The sequence below is a fragment of the Anolis sagrei genome, chromosome 2, assembly GCF_037176765.1.
Source record: "Anolis sagrei isolate rAnoSag1 chromosome 2, rAnoSag1.mat, whole genome shotgun sequence".
Classification (NCBI taxonomy): Eukaryota; Metazoa; Chordata; class Lepidosauria; order Squamata; family Dactyloidae; genus Anolis; species Anolis sagrei.
Genome location: NC_090022.1, coordinates 241,760,409 through 241,779,544, shown reverse-complemented (window position 1 = coordinate 241,779,544; position 19,136 = coordinate 241,760,409). Strand labels below are relative to the sequence as shown.

The 19,136-nt window shown below is 36.7% G+C and overlaps 1 protein-coding gene across 1 annotated transcript in view; it reads right to left on the bottom strand.

The window, feature by feature from the left end:
• DTWD2 (DTW domain containing 2) overlaps positions 1 to 19,136 on the bottom strand; it is a 107,232-nt gene that overhangs the window by 62,799 nt on the left and 25,297 nt on the right. The window contains exon 2 of the mRNA XM_060761940.2: positions 2,315 to 2,405. Coding sequence (XP_060617923.2) covers positions 2,315 to 2,405 — 91 coding nt within the window. The remainder of the gene's footprint in view (positions 1 to 2,314; positions 2,406 to 19,136) is intronic.

Below are 19,136 nucleotides of genomic sequence, written 5' to 3'. Positions count from 1 at the left end.
GTCTGTTCAGCACCTTCCAAGTCACCCAGTCTTCTGAGCGCCAGAAGGGAGGCTCTCATCCGGTATCAGCCATGGCTTGAGGTTCCAGGTTTTTGCCTGCCACTTTTGGACTCTTGCTTTCTGAGGTATTCCTGTGAGTATCTCTGTAGATCTTAGAAAACTATTCCTTGATTTAAGGTGTTGGCATGTTGGCTGGCATCTGAACAGAGGGTGGGCCGAAGATGTCACTGCCTTGGTCCTTTCATTATTGGCTGCTACTTCCTGGCTGATGTCAGGTGGTGCAATACTGGCTAAACAGTATAATTTCTCCAGTGATGTAGGGCATAGACATCCTGTGATAATGCAGCATGTCTCATTAAGACCCATATTCACTGTTTTAGCATGGTGAGATGCACTGGGCATGCATATTCAGCAGCAGAGTAGTAGATGTTTTACTGTATCTGGTTGTGATCCCTAGGTTGTACCAATCAGCTTTCGTATGATATGGTTTCTAGCACTCACTTTTTGCTTGATATTCAAGTAGTGCTTCTTGTAGGTCAGAGCATAGTCCAGGGTAACTGGCTGTTAGGAATTGTGGGAGTTGAAGTCCAAAACACCTGGAGAGCCAACATTTGCCTATGCCTGCATTAGATGATTAGAGGCACATGGTAAAATATGAAAACTATGTTCTGCCCAAGTGTTTGATGAGACTATGATCATTTTTGTATTCAGTTATCCAGTTGCGGTTATCACAAATAAGATATACTTATAAGAGAAATGGTTGTATTGATAAGACTAGACAAAGACGATAATTCCAATTAAAGTGTTGCCAAATAATTCAGAAAAGCTAGGCATTCTTTCACTGGAGTACAGAAAAAACTTCTTGTAGCTATTTCGAGGTGAGAAGGTGCCCTGCCCTCCAGACTTTCTGCTCTTTCTATAAACTAAAGATCCAATTCTCTGAGTAATTATATTTGTGAACAAATACATTATTCAGTTTTGATTAATCGAGAGGAATGTTTCTTATATGAAACTTCAAATATTATACCCTGACAACTTTATAAATTACTTTTGGATATTTGTTTAATTGATCCTTTATTTTCCTCTGAAATGGGTAATATGTAACGTTAAAAATTCTCAGTGTTCAATATTCATTGTACAATAGAGAATTCTATAAGCAGTAAATGAAGTTAATTAATGGTATGAGATCAATACATGTGAACATAACAGTAAAAAGATACACTACAGACTTAAATTTTCTTCATTGATTTTTACATAAATCTTAGCTTAGGATAAAAAATATCCTCAAAGACAGTGTGTACTAAAACTGATTAACATTCAGTTTAGATATTCATTTATATATGCATTTGGAAATAGTATTTAGTACAACAGTTTTTATGTGCATTCAAATGTGGTTATAGGTTATGTATAGGTCAAAATCGTCTTCTTGGGGCTTAATAAAGCACCAGCAATTGAGTTGACAATCCAAGTAAAATCTAATCAATAACTTAGTTGCCAATAAAATCCAGACAATAAGGCTAAAACTAAATACAAACATAAGGGGGAAAATTACGCAATTAATCCCATTCCCTTGAGTTTACATATTGGCCATATATTTTTTCTATTTTATTTTATAGTATTACTTTTACCCTATTCAGATGTTTTGTAATTTTGTTTATAAAAGACATGAGAAGTGGAAACATACTAGCTTCATGCTCTCTGCCTCAGTTTCCATCTTAATAAAGGACTGCTTTTTGAAAACGCATGTGATTCAGAAAGCTTAAACGGTTTTTTCAATCACATGGAGAGTCTCCATGGACACTCTTTTTTATGAAGTCACTTTTCATATATAGAGCGTGATGGAAAAAACAGAAATAATGGAAAATAGAATGGATCTCCTCCAAGTGCATTCAGTAAAATAGGGTTCTTACTCTAGGAGCCTTTACAGATCAAGACAGGGCTAAAAATGTTTCAATAAGTAAATAGATAAATCTGCTTGTTTTACTCATAAAAAGGAAGAGCTATTCAAAAACGCTTGGAGTTAGGACAGGTGTAATGCAAAGGTGCAGCATTATTTAGAGTTACAACAGATGAACTAAACCAGGGTGGGCCATACATGGAGTAAGGGCTGCATGTGGATTTTTTAAAGCAGTTTAGTGGCCCTCACTGACCTTCTGACTGCTCCTGCCATTAAAATTACATAACAAAAGTCCAGCAGAAATAATTTTCTCCCATTTGGGGAAATGGTCCATATAGTTCAGATAAGAATCGCATAGAGGACATGTGTATTCCTGTTTCCTTATTCAAGTTTGGCATTTTCCATGGTCTGACTTACCTCTGCTGGATGTTGGATGATATATAGACAGGTGGAGACTTTCAAGGGATGAACTGGCAAGAATGGACACAGACAAACTTTTTGAGGACGCCTATAAGACACAAAGATATAGAAAAAATATATTGACAGTTCATTATTTATAATGCACTTTGATTGTGATGTATTTTTACAACATATTCAGATCAAATATTTTGCGTTGCTAAAGCCATTCCAGACAAGTTCTGAAACAGATTATTTGGCCAGTATTCAGAAACATTAAACAATACAATTTCTGTTGTGACTCTGGCGTTATCTCTCACCATACAGATAAACATAATGGCCTTCAATATGAAGATGGTACTAAATAATGTACCCTCATCCAGGCAGATAAAAACAAACAAACAAAAATATCTACTGAGTGTCCTAATCTGGAGTATTTTATTACCCCAATTATAGGGTACTTCTATGTCCACAGAAATGGTTATGGATACACAATCAGGGCCATTCCATTATATCCAACACCCACAACAAGGAAAATTATTTAAATCTGAGGTCAAGCATTGATTCCTCATTACCACTGCCACCACTCTTTTCTTTTAAACAAAAAAAGGTAACAAGTGTATAGACAATAACTCTGGTACATTTTTTGTCTGGTGGGTGTACCACCAATTGTACTGGCAATTGGATGAAACTCAAAAACACTATTTCCATTCTTCAGTGATGTAAAATGTCTACCTTATAGATCTAACTGTGTGAATTCAGCAACAACACATGATTCTGAATGATTAAAATGTCCCACCTGCCTAGAGAAGGTTAATTACTTATTACAGATTAAATATTCCTTATCCGAAATGCTTGAGACCAGATGCATTTTGCACTTCTGATTTTGGGATATTTGCATATGCACAATGAGATATCTTGGGAGCCATGTCTAAATCCAACATTCATTTAATTTTCCATAAACACATTCTACACATAGCCTAAAGGTAACGTCATACACAATATTTGTAGTAATTTTGTGCATGAAATTAGGCATGTGTATACTCAACCATCAGAAAAGGTGTTGCTATCTCAGCTATTCATGAGGACAATTTTGCATTCTGGACCATTTTGGATTTTGGGATACTCAACCTGTATCTCGAATTTGAAGTATTATTTTTAAAATTTAATCCTTCTCCCATTTGGGGAAATGGTCCATATAGTTCAGATAAGAATTGCATAGAGGACATGTGTATTTGCAATAGTTTAAGAGCGGGTTTCATAAACCAATGAAAGTGAAATTTCAGACAAAGTACAAATCATAAGCAAATCACTTGGAAGAAAATTCCATATACCCCAAGTACATTTAATTCAAGTGCATGGAATAATACAGTAAAAAAATTTTTTACTTATTTCCTACTTTTTTCAAAAATGCTCAAAACAATGTGCATTGGGTTAGCAAGTAGTTTCTAGGTATTGACAAGGTAGTGAATCAAAAAGGTTGCACTATCGAGATTTCATTGTAAAAGAGCTAGAAACACCCAGATCTGTTGAAAACTACCTTTGAGGCCTCATAACACTCACTATTCAAGGACCACAAGGTCCATACATGGAATACCAGGATCCCACCCAGACAGAAGTGTTTTTTACTTGCACAGAAGATTCTTTGGATTTAAGTGAATGCTTATAAATTTAAGAAGCTGATGTTTTTGAATGAACAATGAATCACAATTATGATTCAGTCATAATTTTCTGAAATCATATAATATACTGGAGGGAAAATATCTCAATCTTAGTGATTCCAGCTGAGAGAGAGAGAGAACCCAAAATGCTACAAGTTATTAATGTCAGAGAACAAATCTGGTGATTATCTATAGTTAACTCTTCTCTATCTCACGTTTGGTAGCCAAATGCTTTCTCATTAGAGAAGCATCCAATGTTATTAACAATTTACACTGATAGATGATTTAACTGTACTTTTGTTTACAGTTCCAAGAATGTAAATTACCTCTGCCGTACAATTATGGCAACAGACAATTAGTGTCAAACCTATTCTCTGCCCTTTCCATGTTATTTAGAAGTAAAGACCTAAACTGAGGAGTTGCCAACAGTTGTTTTACCAGCTTTCAGAATATGAGAGACATGGCATACAATCTCCCTTTTCACTCCCATAATGAAAAATAAAGCAGCATTAAGCAACACATTTTAACAAACAGCATCAATAAAAATAAATGAACAACAAAATTCTAATGAGACAGCACAAAATAAAAACATCTATTTATCCTAATACTTAATGAGACATTTTTGATCTTTTTTTAAAAAGGAGTCCTCCCACCATCTGAAAAGTAGCCAGAAGAATTCTGTTCTAGTTTTGTATCCAGAATCTAACCAGCAAACAGAAATTTCATCCAAGTTTCTATAATCCATTCTTGTAAGTCCCGATCCCACATAAAAACTATGTAGCACCATTTTATATGTGTTATGAAGTGAAGTGTAGCTTTTACAAAACAAAAGGAGGATCTTAATTAATGTTGAATGTTTCCAAGACACACGCACATATATGCCATGGATGATACTATTTAACAACATTGACAAACAATGAAATTGTGTAAGAGCACTACTATAATACAACTACACATCTGGACAACCAAGGAGTATGAAACACCTTCTAAACAGGAAATTGCTCCTATTTATAGCTCCCTCCACTGCATAACAGAGATTAACACCTCTATTTTAGCTTCTGTTTGTTCAGCTCACTATAGTGCACAATAGCTTCCAACCACTTGTGTGGACATTCTACTGTCAGATTTGAATGCAAGACCAGTAGCTCATTATCAATTATACTATCCTGATTAGATTATCTCATTGGTTTTTGAAAGCTGAATTGTGATTTAAAAACTGTGATTAATAGTAGTGTAACTTGAATTAAATTTAAATTTGATTTCTATCCAAATGTTCCCAACCAGCCTTCCATGCTTCAAATCATGGGCACCTTCACTGCCTATTAAATCATATTTTCGTTCTTTCATTAATCTCCTGGGCAACATGTTCTTCACAGCCCTGTTGAATATAACCTCTTTGTATTAAGGATTTTAAAATTGTTTTGTGATTTTAAAATGGTTGCGCATCACCTTGGATTCCATGTTGGAAGATACACAGGATATTGAATGGATGGATGGATGGATGGATGAATGAATGATTATTCTTGGTAGAAGGCTGACATCATGGAACTATAGAATATGGCCAAAAAGCCAAATATTTCCCCAAAACACTATCTATACCACCTGTTATTGTCCTCCAGTATTCTTTTTTGTCATCCTAGGCCATGAACATGATAAGGGAGGACTGCTGAAATAACCACCTATACCCCAAGCTTTTTCATGTTTTGATTTAAAAGACGTTAAAATAGGGGTCATTATTTTTCTATTGTTTTTGTAATACCTTGTATTTAATGCTTTCAGGATGGCTTATCACTATTTCCCCCCAATAATAATTAATTTTAAACCCATGCTGGAATCAAATGGATTGTACTATAACAGTGTTGAATTTGTGAAGACAATTTCTGGATGCATCTTTCTTAAACTACTAACCATAAAAATAACAGAAGTACATCATCTCCCTCTTTTTACTGGATCATTGTTTGAAGGTCTTCAACAGCCAGTCATGATTTTAATGTTGTTGTTTTTTTGTAAAAATTTAAGAAAGAAAAATCGTATGACTGACTAGTATACTGCAGAGAAGAAGCCTCTTGATTTAGCATGTAGCTATAACATGTCCAGGTACAGAGATCTATGTGGAACTGTTTCTAAATAGTCAATTTGTCTCTGTAACTTCTGGTTGTTTTTGCATCAACGTCATAATTCATAGCAGGATGGGTTTCCATGGTTTCTTCCTCTCTTTAGAAAATATTAATATATGTATGCATGTATATATATATACATACATATGTCATACACCTTATTACTTACTTTTCTTCAGAATGTGAGAATATAGTGTGGCATTCCTCACATCTACAAAATTGGCCTCAAAATGTTCTTGGGAGATAGAGGTCAGTTCTTGGGCTCCAGAACCGAGTAGTTAGCAACTCTCTTGTAGATAGACCTCAACTCCAAAATAAAAGTTTGATCATTCTAGGCCAAACTTTGAGGGCTGGCAACCCTGCGCAAAAAAACAAAAACAAACTATTAATAGAGGACATTTGGAATCTGGTGAAAGCACGCGAATCCAATAAGAGTACCCTAATTCATTCTGACCACTGATTACTATCTCTGCAAAATACCCTAAAAGGGACCAGATCCTGTCTGATCATAGAAATTGAGAAGGGCCAATTCTGGTTAGTATTTGGATGGGAGTTTGCCATGAATGTTAGGTAGAGTAGAGCCTGTTTCAGATAAGATAACCCCACAAAATTCAGGGGTTGCAATAAATGGACAGATAATACGAAGGCACATACATAAACATTTTTCCCTAGCTGAGCCAGTCCTAAGTAATAATTTAGTATTTTCTACCATGGAAGATATTTCTACAGTTCAATATATCAACCTGGATATCAAACAACAATTGAAGAATTGTCCCTCATCGTGTCCAAGGGATATTTATTTGATTCCCTTTTCACTTATGCCAAACCAGTAGGCTCTCTGTTGTAGAGATTCCAGCCTAAGATGTTACCAGCTTAATTGCAACACTCTGTTCTGTTGCTTCTTGTTCTTCTTTGTTTTTGATGCACACACAAAGCTGGTGCTGGCAACAAGATGCAAGTAAGTGGAACTGAGTCCAGGGGATAATTCTGGGATTCATTCTACACAAGGCTGCCTTCAGCTGGAGGCGGCAGCTAGTTTGGAACAACTGTGAGAAAAACGTTTTAATTGGCTACTTCATTATATTAGTTTTTATGTTAGATTTGTGCTACTGCAAATTTTAACTCTCTAAGCTACCTTATTTCTTAACAGGGAAAATGCTACGGTAGAAACACAACAACAAGTACATCAAATAAGAACCATAAAGGGCAGAAATACATGTGTTTTCGGCAGCTGTTTCTAGCTTTAGAACTCCTTCCCTCAGGATGTTTGCAAATGTCCAAGCCTGGGAATTTTGGGAAGTGATGAAAGACTTATTTAAATGAGAGTTTGCTTGTTAATCTGAGTTTGATAACATATATTGTAAAATGGGTGTAAGCTCCTAAACCCAAAAGGAGTAAGAAATTCAGTACGCATTTTTAAAAAAAGAATTAACTAATGTCTGTCTTCAAACAAATCTTTTGCAATTGCAACGTCTTTCATTAGGACACTTTTCAAACATGGAATAGGCTTCTGCTACATATGGTTCTTTTGAAGTTGGCAGTAAAATAATATGATCACAGGTGTACAGAACACCAGGGGGAAAAAGTTTTCAAAACATTTCTTATTTCTGGTGTAATCATTATTGGAAAATGAAGTGAAAGGAATGGAGGTGGTGGTGTCAGGAATCAGAAGCAAGTTACTGAATGTTATTACTTGCTAAAACTTTAAAAGGCAAGGGAAAACATTGAAACAGGTGCTTACAATTTTGGTTTCAGTCTATTCATACGATATAATAGGAACCTAATTTCCTAAGTAAGGCTGAGATTGCAGATTCTTTTTCCTCTTAAATGAATGATTTGATAAAGTATGTTATTTGAAAATGAATACAGAATTCTCTACAAAAAGTAATCCATTTTTAATCACTCTATTGCCCTATTTGAGAACATAGTGTGTTTTAAATCCCAGTGATGAGTATGAGACAGACACAATGAGAAGAATGAATAAACATTGCAGTTTCTCAAGTTGCTCCCGACACAAAAAAAATTGTGTATTACACTAGCACTTCAAGACACAATGGTAGCTCTTCTCCTATGCCCAGCAAAGACTGCTCCTTGATGCAACTACCATCAGACGGTCTTCTGAGGCAAGAAGAGAAGGAAGCACCTTAAGCTTGATTCCATGAATAGAATGCAGTAAAGGTAAACAGCAGAAAGGAAGTTATGGTTCAAAATGTGACTTTTCCAAATTCTGCTCAAAGACATTGAGGAGGTTTCCTACTTTAGGCCCTTAACCTCCCTCACTGTGTGGATAGAAGGAATCAAAGAATGCAGCAAGAGCTGTGGAGTCAGCAAGTATGTCTATATTCATGTGTTGGCTGCTGGGCATGTATGAAGGACGAAACAAGGTTAGAATAAATCGCATCAAAACAGGCAAAAGATGGGACATCCCATCTCAGGATGGCTTTTTGGAGTTTTGGATACTGGCTTAAAAGTGATTGGAGTGGGCAGTTAAAGCTCATGCTTCATCAAGCTGAACATAACAAGACTTACGCGCTTCCAAATGAAATACGATCGACCCCATCCCTCCTGGCGTTCAGGAAGAAATTAAAATCTTGGTTTTGGGACCAGGCTTTCAGACAATAAACATAAAGCAGCACTTTGACTGGAAATGGATTGGCAAGATGATATGTATGAGAATACGGTTTTATGGTTCTATCAGTGGGTTTGTGGACTGAGTATTGTTTTAATGACTATTATGATAATTGGTTATAATCAATTGCTATTGTTTTAACTCTGTATGTATTTATGGTTTTTTTATACTGTGTTATTGATTTGTGGCATCAAATTGCTGCCTTTGTTAGCTGCTCTGAGTCCGCCCCCCCCCCCACGGGGGGGGGGGGGGTTGAGAAGGGCAGGGTAAGAATGCTGTAAATAAATTAATAAATTAATATTTTTTCTCAAAATGAAAAACAATTCACTTGACTTCAAAGAGATTTCAAATCTGGAGCGTTAAATGGGACTACTTTTAATTGGATCTTTTTGCTCTGATCTTTTTAATGTTTTACATGTCCTAATTATTACTTAGTTTTATATTTATGAGTGGCATTTTTGACTGATACTTAACGTGTATTATGATTTGTTTTTATTTGTGTTGATTTAATTTTTCCTGAATTGTCATATGTTTATTATTATTTATATTTTCTTTTCTGTTGTAAGCCACTCCGAGTCCCCTTGGGGTGAGGAGTCAGGACATAAATAAAGCATTATCATCATCATCATCTTGAAGTTTAAGTAAAGAACTTGCTTGCTTTCATTCAAGACTCCAAGTCCTCTTAAATCTTTGCTTTTAAATACAGCCACGTAAGGGTGATAATTAAAACCAGCTTTGATTATGACTCTTCCTTTGTTGGTAATGAACCTGACATCACCAATCATGTTATGTGACAGACATCTGATCATAATGATTTTCATTCATAATTCAAGAAGCCTGACTTCCAACAAATGTGGCAATATATTTCAAAGATTCTCATTACAGTATTAAGACATTGCTTGCTAAAGTTAAGACAGCAAGAAACCTTCAAAAGCATACCCCCAATGGATAAGGGCTTTAAAGCAGCTTTTAAAATATCCTAAAAAGTATAATATTAATGCAGAGCTTTTAATACAGTAAAGACAGCTAATGAACTCTTGGGGAAAATAAAGAAAAAACAGTACTCAATCACTTGAGGTGCAACATTAACTAATTATTCAAGATAGGGAGTACTGGTTGCAGGGAGACAAAGAAAAGATTTTTGGACTTTTGCAAAATTCAGAACTGAACTTGAAAATGTATTTCTTCCTTCACCATCCGATCACTTTTATACCCTGTTTTTATTTCAGTGGATACTAGTCAAAGGACATTTAATCAACTACCAAGCTTGCAAACTTTGTATTTTGTCTGTTTGTTTGTTTGTTAAAAAATGCAACACAACTATTTGGTCTGCTCCTGACACGATAAGTAAAAATATTTCAGTGGATCCAAGGAAACCTACAAGATCCCCCCTTCCCCATCCTATGAGGCTTGGAAAGCTTGAAAGAATGACTTGCACAAGATCACCCCAAGAACTATGTGTCTCTGGGGATTTCCAATATACCACACATCCCATTCTTTTTCATAGGAGCTCATGGCACCAAACCTTAAAACATACATTCATAATCATACCATAATCACACCACTAGTATCACAGTTTATAATATATATATATATATATATATATATAAACATAACAATAAAGTACAATAAACGTAACATCATTTCTGAATTCTTCCCAGCCAGAGTATTAACTGGGATCACACAACTTCTCTGCTCCAACAACTCCACTGCCTGCCAGTTTGTTTCTGGGCAGAATTAAAAATGCTGGTGATATCCTACTGTATAAAGCTCTATTGGGTTTAGGTCCATCATATCTGCTAAACATCTGTGCACCTACCTGGAACTTGAGATCCACAGAAGAAACCCATATTTCTGTCTCACCACCTTCAATGATAAAGTTGGTGGTAACACAAAATAGGTCCTTCTTAATGGTGCCTCTAGACTCTGAAACTCATTCTCTAAAGACCTTGGAATGCCCCCCCCCCCTTTTGTCCTTCCGTAGCAGGCAAAGTCATTATTATTATTATAATTATTATTATTATTCCAACAGGTTTTTAAAAATGGGTGGCTTTTAAAGGAGTACTGTATCTTTTCAAATTGTTCTATCTAAACTGCTTTTATCTTTTAAAGAGTATGTTTTAAATGGCTTTATATGGCTATATTAGTTGAATTCTATTCTATTCTATTCTAATTATGATTCTATATGTTTTTAATTATACAGCAATCCATATGCGTATTTTAATATGTATACTTTTAATTACATTTGTATGTATTTCGATGTATGGCAATAATTTCAATTTGTAAGATGACCTGAATTCCAAATTTTGGAGGGGGGGGGGGATGACATAATGCCAAAAATGACTACACAACACGGTGAACCCTGTATTTACTGATCTTAATTGTTGGCAAATCTAGTTGTTTTTTTAATTATTCTAGAAGTGTTTTGTTTTGTTTGTTTGTTTGTTTTTGTTTATATCATTTTTCCACCTCTCAAGATCCAGTAAATTAAGCTAATGAGAAAATGGGAGAATTGATCTTGAGTGTCTTTAATTGCCGAAAAGAATTCTCATCTTCTTCTATGTAACTTTTGCTTGTTCAGAGGCCAAGACATAGGAGAAAGTGTGAAATGAATCTTAATCAGTTGTTTATATTTTCCAAAGATACTGCTGATCCTGCCTCATGAGGAAAAAGTGCGGAAAGCGCTCTACCATGGAGTTATTTGGAAACTGGTATTTATCTATAAGCTCTGCAAGCCTATGGATGTTTTTACTTAGAAATCCAACCAAGTTCAATGAGGTGTGTCTAATCAACATACTCGGTACATTGGATTGCACGGTTATAACTTATTTCTAAAGGCTTTGTAAATATTCAGCATATGTCATCATGCTCTACATGGCGGAATCTTCCTTGTACAAAGAAAGAATGGCCCCTACTTGGTGCCTGAAGAGGCTGGCAGTCTTGCCATGGCACCGTGGTCCATTCCAGGCAAAATGTCAGGCAACTCTCTGTTCCACTTTAAATACAGGATGCGGCGCTAATGAGCCTATTAGGGCCAATTGTCTCCTCACTACAGGCAGCCCCCGAATTACAAACAAGGTAGGTTTGTTCTTAATTTGAATTTGTATGTAATTAAGATATATTTTAAATGTAACTCAGGTTGATTTTTTTTTTAAGTTTTGGTAAGCACAGAGAAGAGTGAACACCCTTGTAAAAAAAATTGCTGCCTGTGGCCCTCTTCTGAAGATTTCACCTCACTTTCTGTCCCCGTGACAATTGGATTTTAAAAATTGTGCGTTTGGAAACCAGGATTGGTGCTAAAAGTTTCAGTGGAGACACCTTTTCCCCATGACAACTCTTACAAGAGTGAATTTCCCTTCCTAGGGGTAATTCCCTCTCACTTCCTGTTGTCTCACCCCCGTTTGCAACTGGAGTCATATGTAAGTCAGATGTTTGTAACTTGGAGATTGCCTGTATAAATTTTCTCATACTACACCATACTGACATTACAAAACAATAGTATCCAATGTATTGTTGAAGGCTTTTGTGGCTGGAATCACTGGGTTATATTCTCTCCTGACGTTTCGCCTGCATCTATGGCAGGCATTCTCAGAGGTTGTGAGGTCTGTTGGAACTAGGAAAATTGGGTTTATATATCTGTGATCTGAGTGGGATGGAGTCCTTATGGATTTTTGGGAGTCCATAAAGCCTAGGTGGGAGGGCTTCTGATTTGCATAGTTGTTGGTGCATGGCATACAGTTGACTCACACCTGCAGGAGTCTACCGTATACCATGCAGCTGTGGACAAGTCTACATAGGGACCACCAAATGCAGTATTGCCCAAACATGAATCAAGGAACATGAAAGGCACTGCAGACTACTTCAACCAGAGAAGTCAGCCATAGCAGAGCACCTGATGAGCCAACCTGGACACAGCATATTATTTGAGAACACAGAAATGCTGGACCACTCTAACAACCACCATGTCAGACTACACAGAAAAGCCATTGAAATCCATAAGCATGTGGACAATTTCAACAGAAAGGAGGAAACCATGAAAATGAACAATATCTGGCTACCAGTATTAAAAAAAAACCTCTAAAATTATAACAATAAAACACTCAAGCACAGGGAAACTCCAGAGAGGAAACAATCAGGGACAGCTAATCACCTCTCAACAAAAGATTCCCCCAGGCACTAACTAGCCACACCAAAAAACTGCCAGGCCATCAAATGCTAATCAAGGTGGTCAGTTGAAACATTCACTCCTAGCTCCAACAGACAAGAGTTCTTTCTCCCACGCTGGACATTCCACAGATATATAAACCCAATTTTCCTAGTTCCAACAGACCTCACAACCTCTGAGAATGCTTGCCATAGATGCAGGCGAAATGTCAGGAGAGAATTCTTCTAGAACATGGCCATATAGCCCAAAAAACTTACAAAAACCCAATAGTATCCAAATCTGTTTACTGCCCTATCTGACATTTCTTGTTCTTTGGCTTTTGGTACATACATTTGGACTTATCTTTCCAGTAACTCTCCTCTTGATTTTGGACTCTTTGAACCTTTGACTGCCTGCATCATGCTTGTGTTAGTATCCTTATGTAAGCCTTGGGACTGGATTGTCTTTCTTCTATTATTTGTTGTGGACAGTAAGGTGTGCTTGTTTGTTCCCTTGCTGGCTTTAAACAGTACACTAATCCTCCTTTCCCATAAACGCATGGACTGAACTCTAACAGCAAGAATGATGGGCTGAGCTTTAGCCAGAGCTGCCTTGTATTAACTGTAAGGACAGAGAAGAATAGTTATCTGAAAAACCCTGCACACTTTTTAACAGCAACAGACCAAACAAAATAGTACCTGTTTGGGCAAAAATAATTTTCTCTTTTATGTCTGGTCTGCTTGAAATGAAAGCAGTCATGAAAGGCTGCGATACAACTATGAAGTTTTCTGTTCCTTTGTAGTAATCCTTCTATTTTCTGACATTAATGGATATGATAGATTTGGCTGACCTTAGGTCTTAATTCAAAACCTTGAAATGCTATGATACCATCGCAGCCACTTTGCAAAGGCAAGTTTGGTAAAGAAGGATAGCAGAGAGAGTAAATGCTGTGGTTATGAAGCAATCAGAGTTATGCATCACCGTTAATACAAATTAAATTGTGTCCTCATTGATTTTGGTCAGGCCAGCTGTGAATCTAGCATGGGGGAACTTGCCCATCACTATTAAGAACAATTCATGACAAATTTACTGAATTTATTTGACTGTTACTTTACTGCAAAAAAAAAAACAACAACCTGATGAAGCATTTTTCACTCTTCTCTTCTGATAGATACACTTTGATAAAAAGGTAATGGCAAGCAGAAGGCAGGGGAAAACTGTGGAAGGAGAATATAAAAGGACTGGAGTTCTATTACCTCCTTTAAAAAGAAAGGATTTATGTCGATAGTTTTCATTAACAAATTGAAGTGCAATTTTTACATACATTATAACTGTATATTCAATTCACTTCTGACACAATAAAAATGCAAATTGCCCACAAGTCAAAAGGAAACAAGACTATGGTTACTTGAGTGACGTCCATATTTTAATTGAATAGCACTGAGCAACAGAGAGAGAACTAAAAACCAATATCACACCAGATCAATAAATCCAAGATTGTTTATTTTGTATGCATCTTGTTCAAGTTTGTAGGTTGAGCTTGCAGGGAGTGTGACAACAAATATTTATTAATAGTGCCTTGGTTTTGCTAAACCAGATATAGTATTAATGCTACTCATGAAGGACTATTTCATATGGGGCTTTTTTTGCCCCATTCTTCCATTTGTTGATGGGGCCTGCCGAGCACCATCCAACAACACTGGCTTGGCCCTGCCCACATTCCTCCCAAAGTGGAGGAGAAGTGTTGCAACACATTTCCCTCTCCATGACTTTCCACTCCGCACTTTCCTCTCCTTTTCCCCATAAGAAAAAGGTTGTGGGGCAATGTGTGCTGCCAGCCTTACTCCCATATGATGGGGACAGGAACAGGGTGCAGACTTGATGGAGATGGAGGGAGGATGTGTGGGGTACCAAAAGTCGCCCCACATGCCTTCCCTTTCACCGGCAACTCCCCAGGGGCCATGTGAAGAGGTCCTAAGAAACAATCATTATGATGAATAGCTGAAGACTTTTCAACATATTACTACTAGTATTCCTATTTCTAAAGTGTTTGTTTTCCTCTGACATAAAGAGAATATGACTTGTTCAAGGACACTCAGTGATTGGTTTCCATGACCAAGTAGGGAGTTGAACCCTAGTCAGCAGAGTCATGGTCCAAGTCTCAACCATTACACCACACTGGCTCTTCCCATGCATAAATACCAGTCTATGAATAAAACATCATTTTTCCTCCAGTTCTTAAACAATGACAATTGTTCAACATCAAATATGTAAGATTCCTTTAAATTGTATTTTATTGTTTAGTGGAGTAGAAGTTCAAGTGAAAGCAAGGACTGTGAATGTACCCATGTTTCCACAAGGACTATGCAAGGACTATTAATGTACCCCCCCCCAAACACACACACACACACACACACCAGCATCCTTCAAGAATCAAAGACCAGAGTGAGTCTCTTGATCCAGAAATTAATAAACCAGAATGATCCATTAATGTCTCCATGTTTTCAGTATTTTCATGTGAGGTTATTCTGCGGTTACCATTTCTTTTGAGGAGGGTATAGTTCCATCCACATCATTTATCATTTATTTTTCTCTGCCTCTGGGCTGAGAAAGGAAGGATAAAAATGTCGTAAATTAATAAAGAAATAGAAGTTATTTGTCCCTTGGGGAATTTCCCTTCTTTTGGAAATTTAGGACAAACATAATTCTGAACAACACTCCCCTTCCCTCCAAGATATCTCGAACATCATGATGTTCTGTGCTTAACATGCCGATGCTTTCACTTTCAATGGTTGTTGTTCTAAGCACTTTCTCAGTGGAAAATGAGTATGGTTCCTGGTTGCACTCCAATAGAGAATATTTAATTACAGTTATGCAGGTAAGAGATATACAATATATCTAAGAACTTAACTATATCTGCAGCTTTTAATAGACTGTTGAAAGAAGAATTGTGACGGACCTTCTTTTTAAATAATTAAGCTTCTATTAGTGTTTCATCTGAAAACACTCTTGTATTTCTTTGCATCAGTTTTATACATCTAAGCCAAAACTAATTCCTGTGGACAGAAACACATTTTATTATCTTCACGGAAACTGGTATAATAAAAGGCTGAATATGACTTTTCAGGTAGCTTCAAATGAACATAACAGAAACTGATAAATTATAGAACAGAAGACACTAGTAAAAGCTTTTTTTTTATCCAGTCTGCATATGAGATATAGCTCCATAACTGTTCCTTCCTTCTACTAAGGGCACTGAATTCATTGTTTCTGGTAGAGAAAATGCTTGGTAATATAGCACCCTCTAGTGGTAACCGTAACTTACAAGTTGTCCTTATATTTTAATAACATCCCACCTTGGAAAAAGCTATGTGAATATTCCATAGACAAAATTTAACAAGAGTAGAAATAGTTAAAAAACAGCTTACTTTGTGTCTTTCCTAATTTCAATGTAAGAAATTAAATTTAACGTTGTAAACTATTTGTAATGCTTTCATTCTTTCCCCAAAGAGAAGCTTCCTAAATGCACAATGAGGATTTGAAGGTCACACATTTTTCTCTCTAACATGGATTACTGAATTGGATAGCAGTCAGTTGGATTCTTGGAGGAAAAAATGCAGTTAAATGGAGTCTGCTTTCAAGTATGGACTTAAAATATAAAGCACAACTGTGCACAACTCTGGATCACAAGCCTTGCTTTTCATAGATATAGAGCTAGGTTTGCAAATTGCTTCTTAAATGCCTGTATCTTTAATCAGAATTAGAGGCAGAAATGTAGGCGCTGTCTCATTATCTCTATTTTTTTTTAACAGATATAGAATATTGGAAAATCTTCCCTGATTCCTATAAGTCAAACTACTATGAGAAAACACTGGGGAAAATAGTTAGAATTATTTATAGCACACATGGAACATTTCTATTTTAAGATGCAGAAAATCTTCTACCCATTAATGCAGAGATGTTTTCATATATATAATTATTTTACATATTGAATCTGTACAGTCTAAGCGAACAAAAGAACTGCTTGCCTGATGGAAAAATAACCCACAGAAATCTTCCTAGAAAAATTGAATTTTATATTCAGCTTCTAAGACTATTTCTTTACCTAGAACTTTTTATAGTGTTATATAGTTAGCAATTTAAATATTTTCTAATTCAGGAAAAAAAATCAAGGAACCAAAACCACAAATTAGGGTACAACAACGGCATGAAAAATAAAAGTAACGTCATAAAATAAAAAGAGGCTGCAATAGTGCAGCTGGTTAAACTACTAGCTGCAGGAAATCTGCTGACCGCAGGGTTAGCAGTTCGAAGCCATGAGTCAGGGTGAGCTCCTGGATGTCAGTCCTAGCTTCTTCCTAACTAGCCATTCAAAAGCATGTAATGTGAGTAGATCAATAGATACTACCTCAGACGGAAGGTAAAAGGGTGCCATGCAGACATGCCAGCAATGATCGGAGAAGTCTATGGACAAAGGGCTCCTCAGCATGGACAAATGGAATGAGAGCACCTCCCTATGGCCAGAGTTGAGCATCACCTCCAGAGGCCGGAGATGGAAAGGGGAAGGCCTTTACCTTGTCTGTGTATTGTATGTTGTTGATCACTGTGTAAAAAGGCACTGAATGTTTGCCTTATATATGTAAACTGTAATCCATTCTAAGTCCCTCCTGGGAGATAAAGCGGAATATAAATTAGGTGCATTATTAGTATTATTATTAAAAGATCTTAATGACCTAGGGAAAATAGAAGGGTTTTCACTCATTGGTGAAAAGAGAATATACTGTACCTGGCAAGCATCCTTTCGGAGGGAGTTCCTAAACTGGGATACTAAAACAGAGAAGATCTTATGCAGATATCACCCACATGCTTTGCCCATAACTGGGGGACCTACAGAAAAGCATCCAAGAATTATTTTGATAACACAGATCTATGTAGATTAAAGTGTTCCTGGGACTACCAACTGAGGTTGAGTGTCATTCTGCATCTTCAGGGCCACAACAATAAGAGATTCTTTCAGAACACATCAACAGTGATGTGTAAATTGACTTGTAATGTATTGTTTCACCAGTCTTCTTCACTGTCATTCCCCAAGACAAAATTGCCATGAAGGTTGCATTAATATATTTATGTTTCATCTCATAATCACACTGAAACTGGTTTACAAAACTCAAGCATTCATATGGCAAAATTAATATTTAGAGGCAACAAGAAAGAACTACAGCACTCTTCTAGCCCTTAAAAGGCTTACTAAAGCAAATGGGTCTTGCATGGTTCTCTGGAAACCATGGTAGAAGCATATGGATATAACTGGAAAGCATATCTGGGGACATCACAGAAAAGGTTCTGCTTCACCGTAAACCTTTCTAACACTGTAGTTTTATACTCCTAAATAAGTACCATTAAAATCTATGCCGTACAATACGTGCTGTACATAAGCCTTACAGTACAATATTTTGTGCGTCCATTTTGAATTAAATCTCTTAGTCATAGAAATGCTAAAATGTAATTGAAGAGATTTGCACTAGGGGATATGGTAATCTAGTCTGTGAAAAATGCTGGTCCCTGGTCATGAAAAGGCTTTAATTATCACAGGCTTAAATCCAAGCATTATTAGGTCAGCTACTATTCCAAATGAGTTAACAGTCAACTCTCAAGGCAACAACCAAGAAAATCTTTGAAATACAAGGCCAGCTCTGAAATTCTCACTGCCATGCAAAGGTATCAGCTACAAGAATCACAACTAAGGGCATAAACTTGAGAAGGTTTAAGGTTTTATTGTATACAACTGATTACTAAACTGAAAATCAGCCTCACTCAAAGCAAATTCATTGAAATGAATGGATTTGCTAATCAAAAGTAACTAGAGCCCCTGGTGGCGCAGTGGGTTAAATCCTTGTGCCAGCAGGATTGAAGATCGACAGGCCGGAGGTTCGAATCCAGGGAAAGCATGGATGAGCTCCCTTTGTCAGCTCCAGCTCCCCAGGCAAGGACATGAGAAGCCTCCCACAAGAATGGTAAAACATCAAAAACATCTGGGCATCCCCTGGGCAACGTCCTTGCAGATGGCCAATTCTCTCACTCCAGAAGCAACTTTCAGTTTCTCAAGTAGCTCCTGGCACGAAAAAAGAAATTCACAAGTAACTTACCAGTAATTGCACTGATTTCAATAGGAGCACGTCAGGCAGGACCAATGCTGGATTTATCCCTAACATTTTAAAGTTACTGAAAGTCAGGTATGTTTTGAATTGTATTATTGTTCTCTTGTTACGATCTTTACTGTTTGAACCTGGAT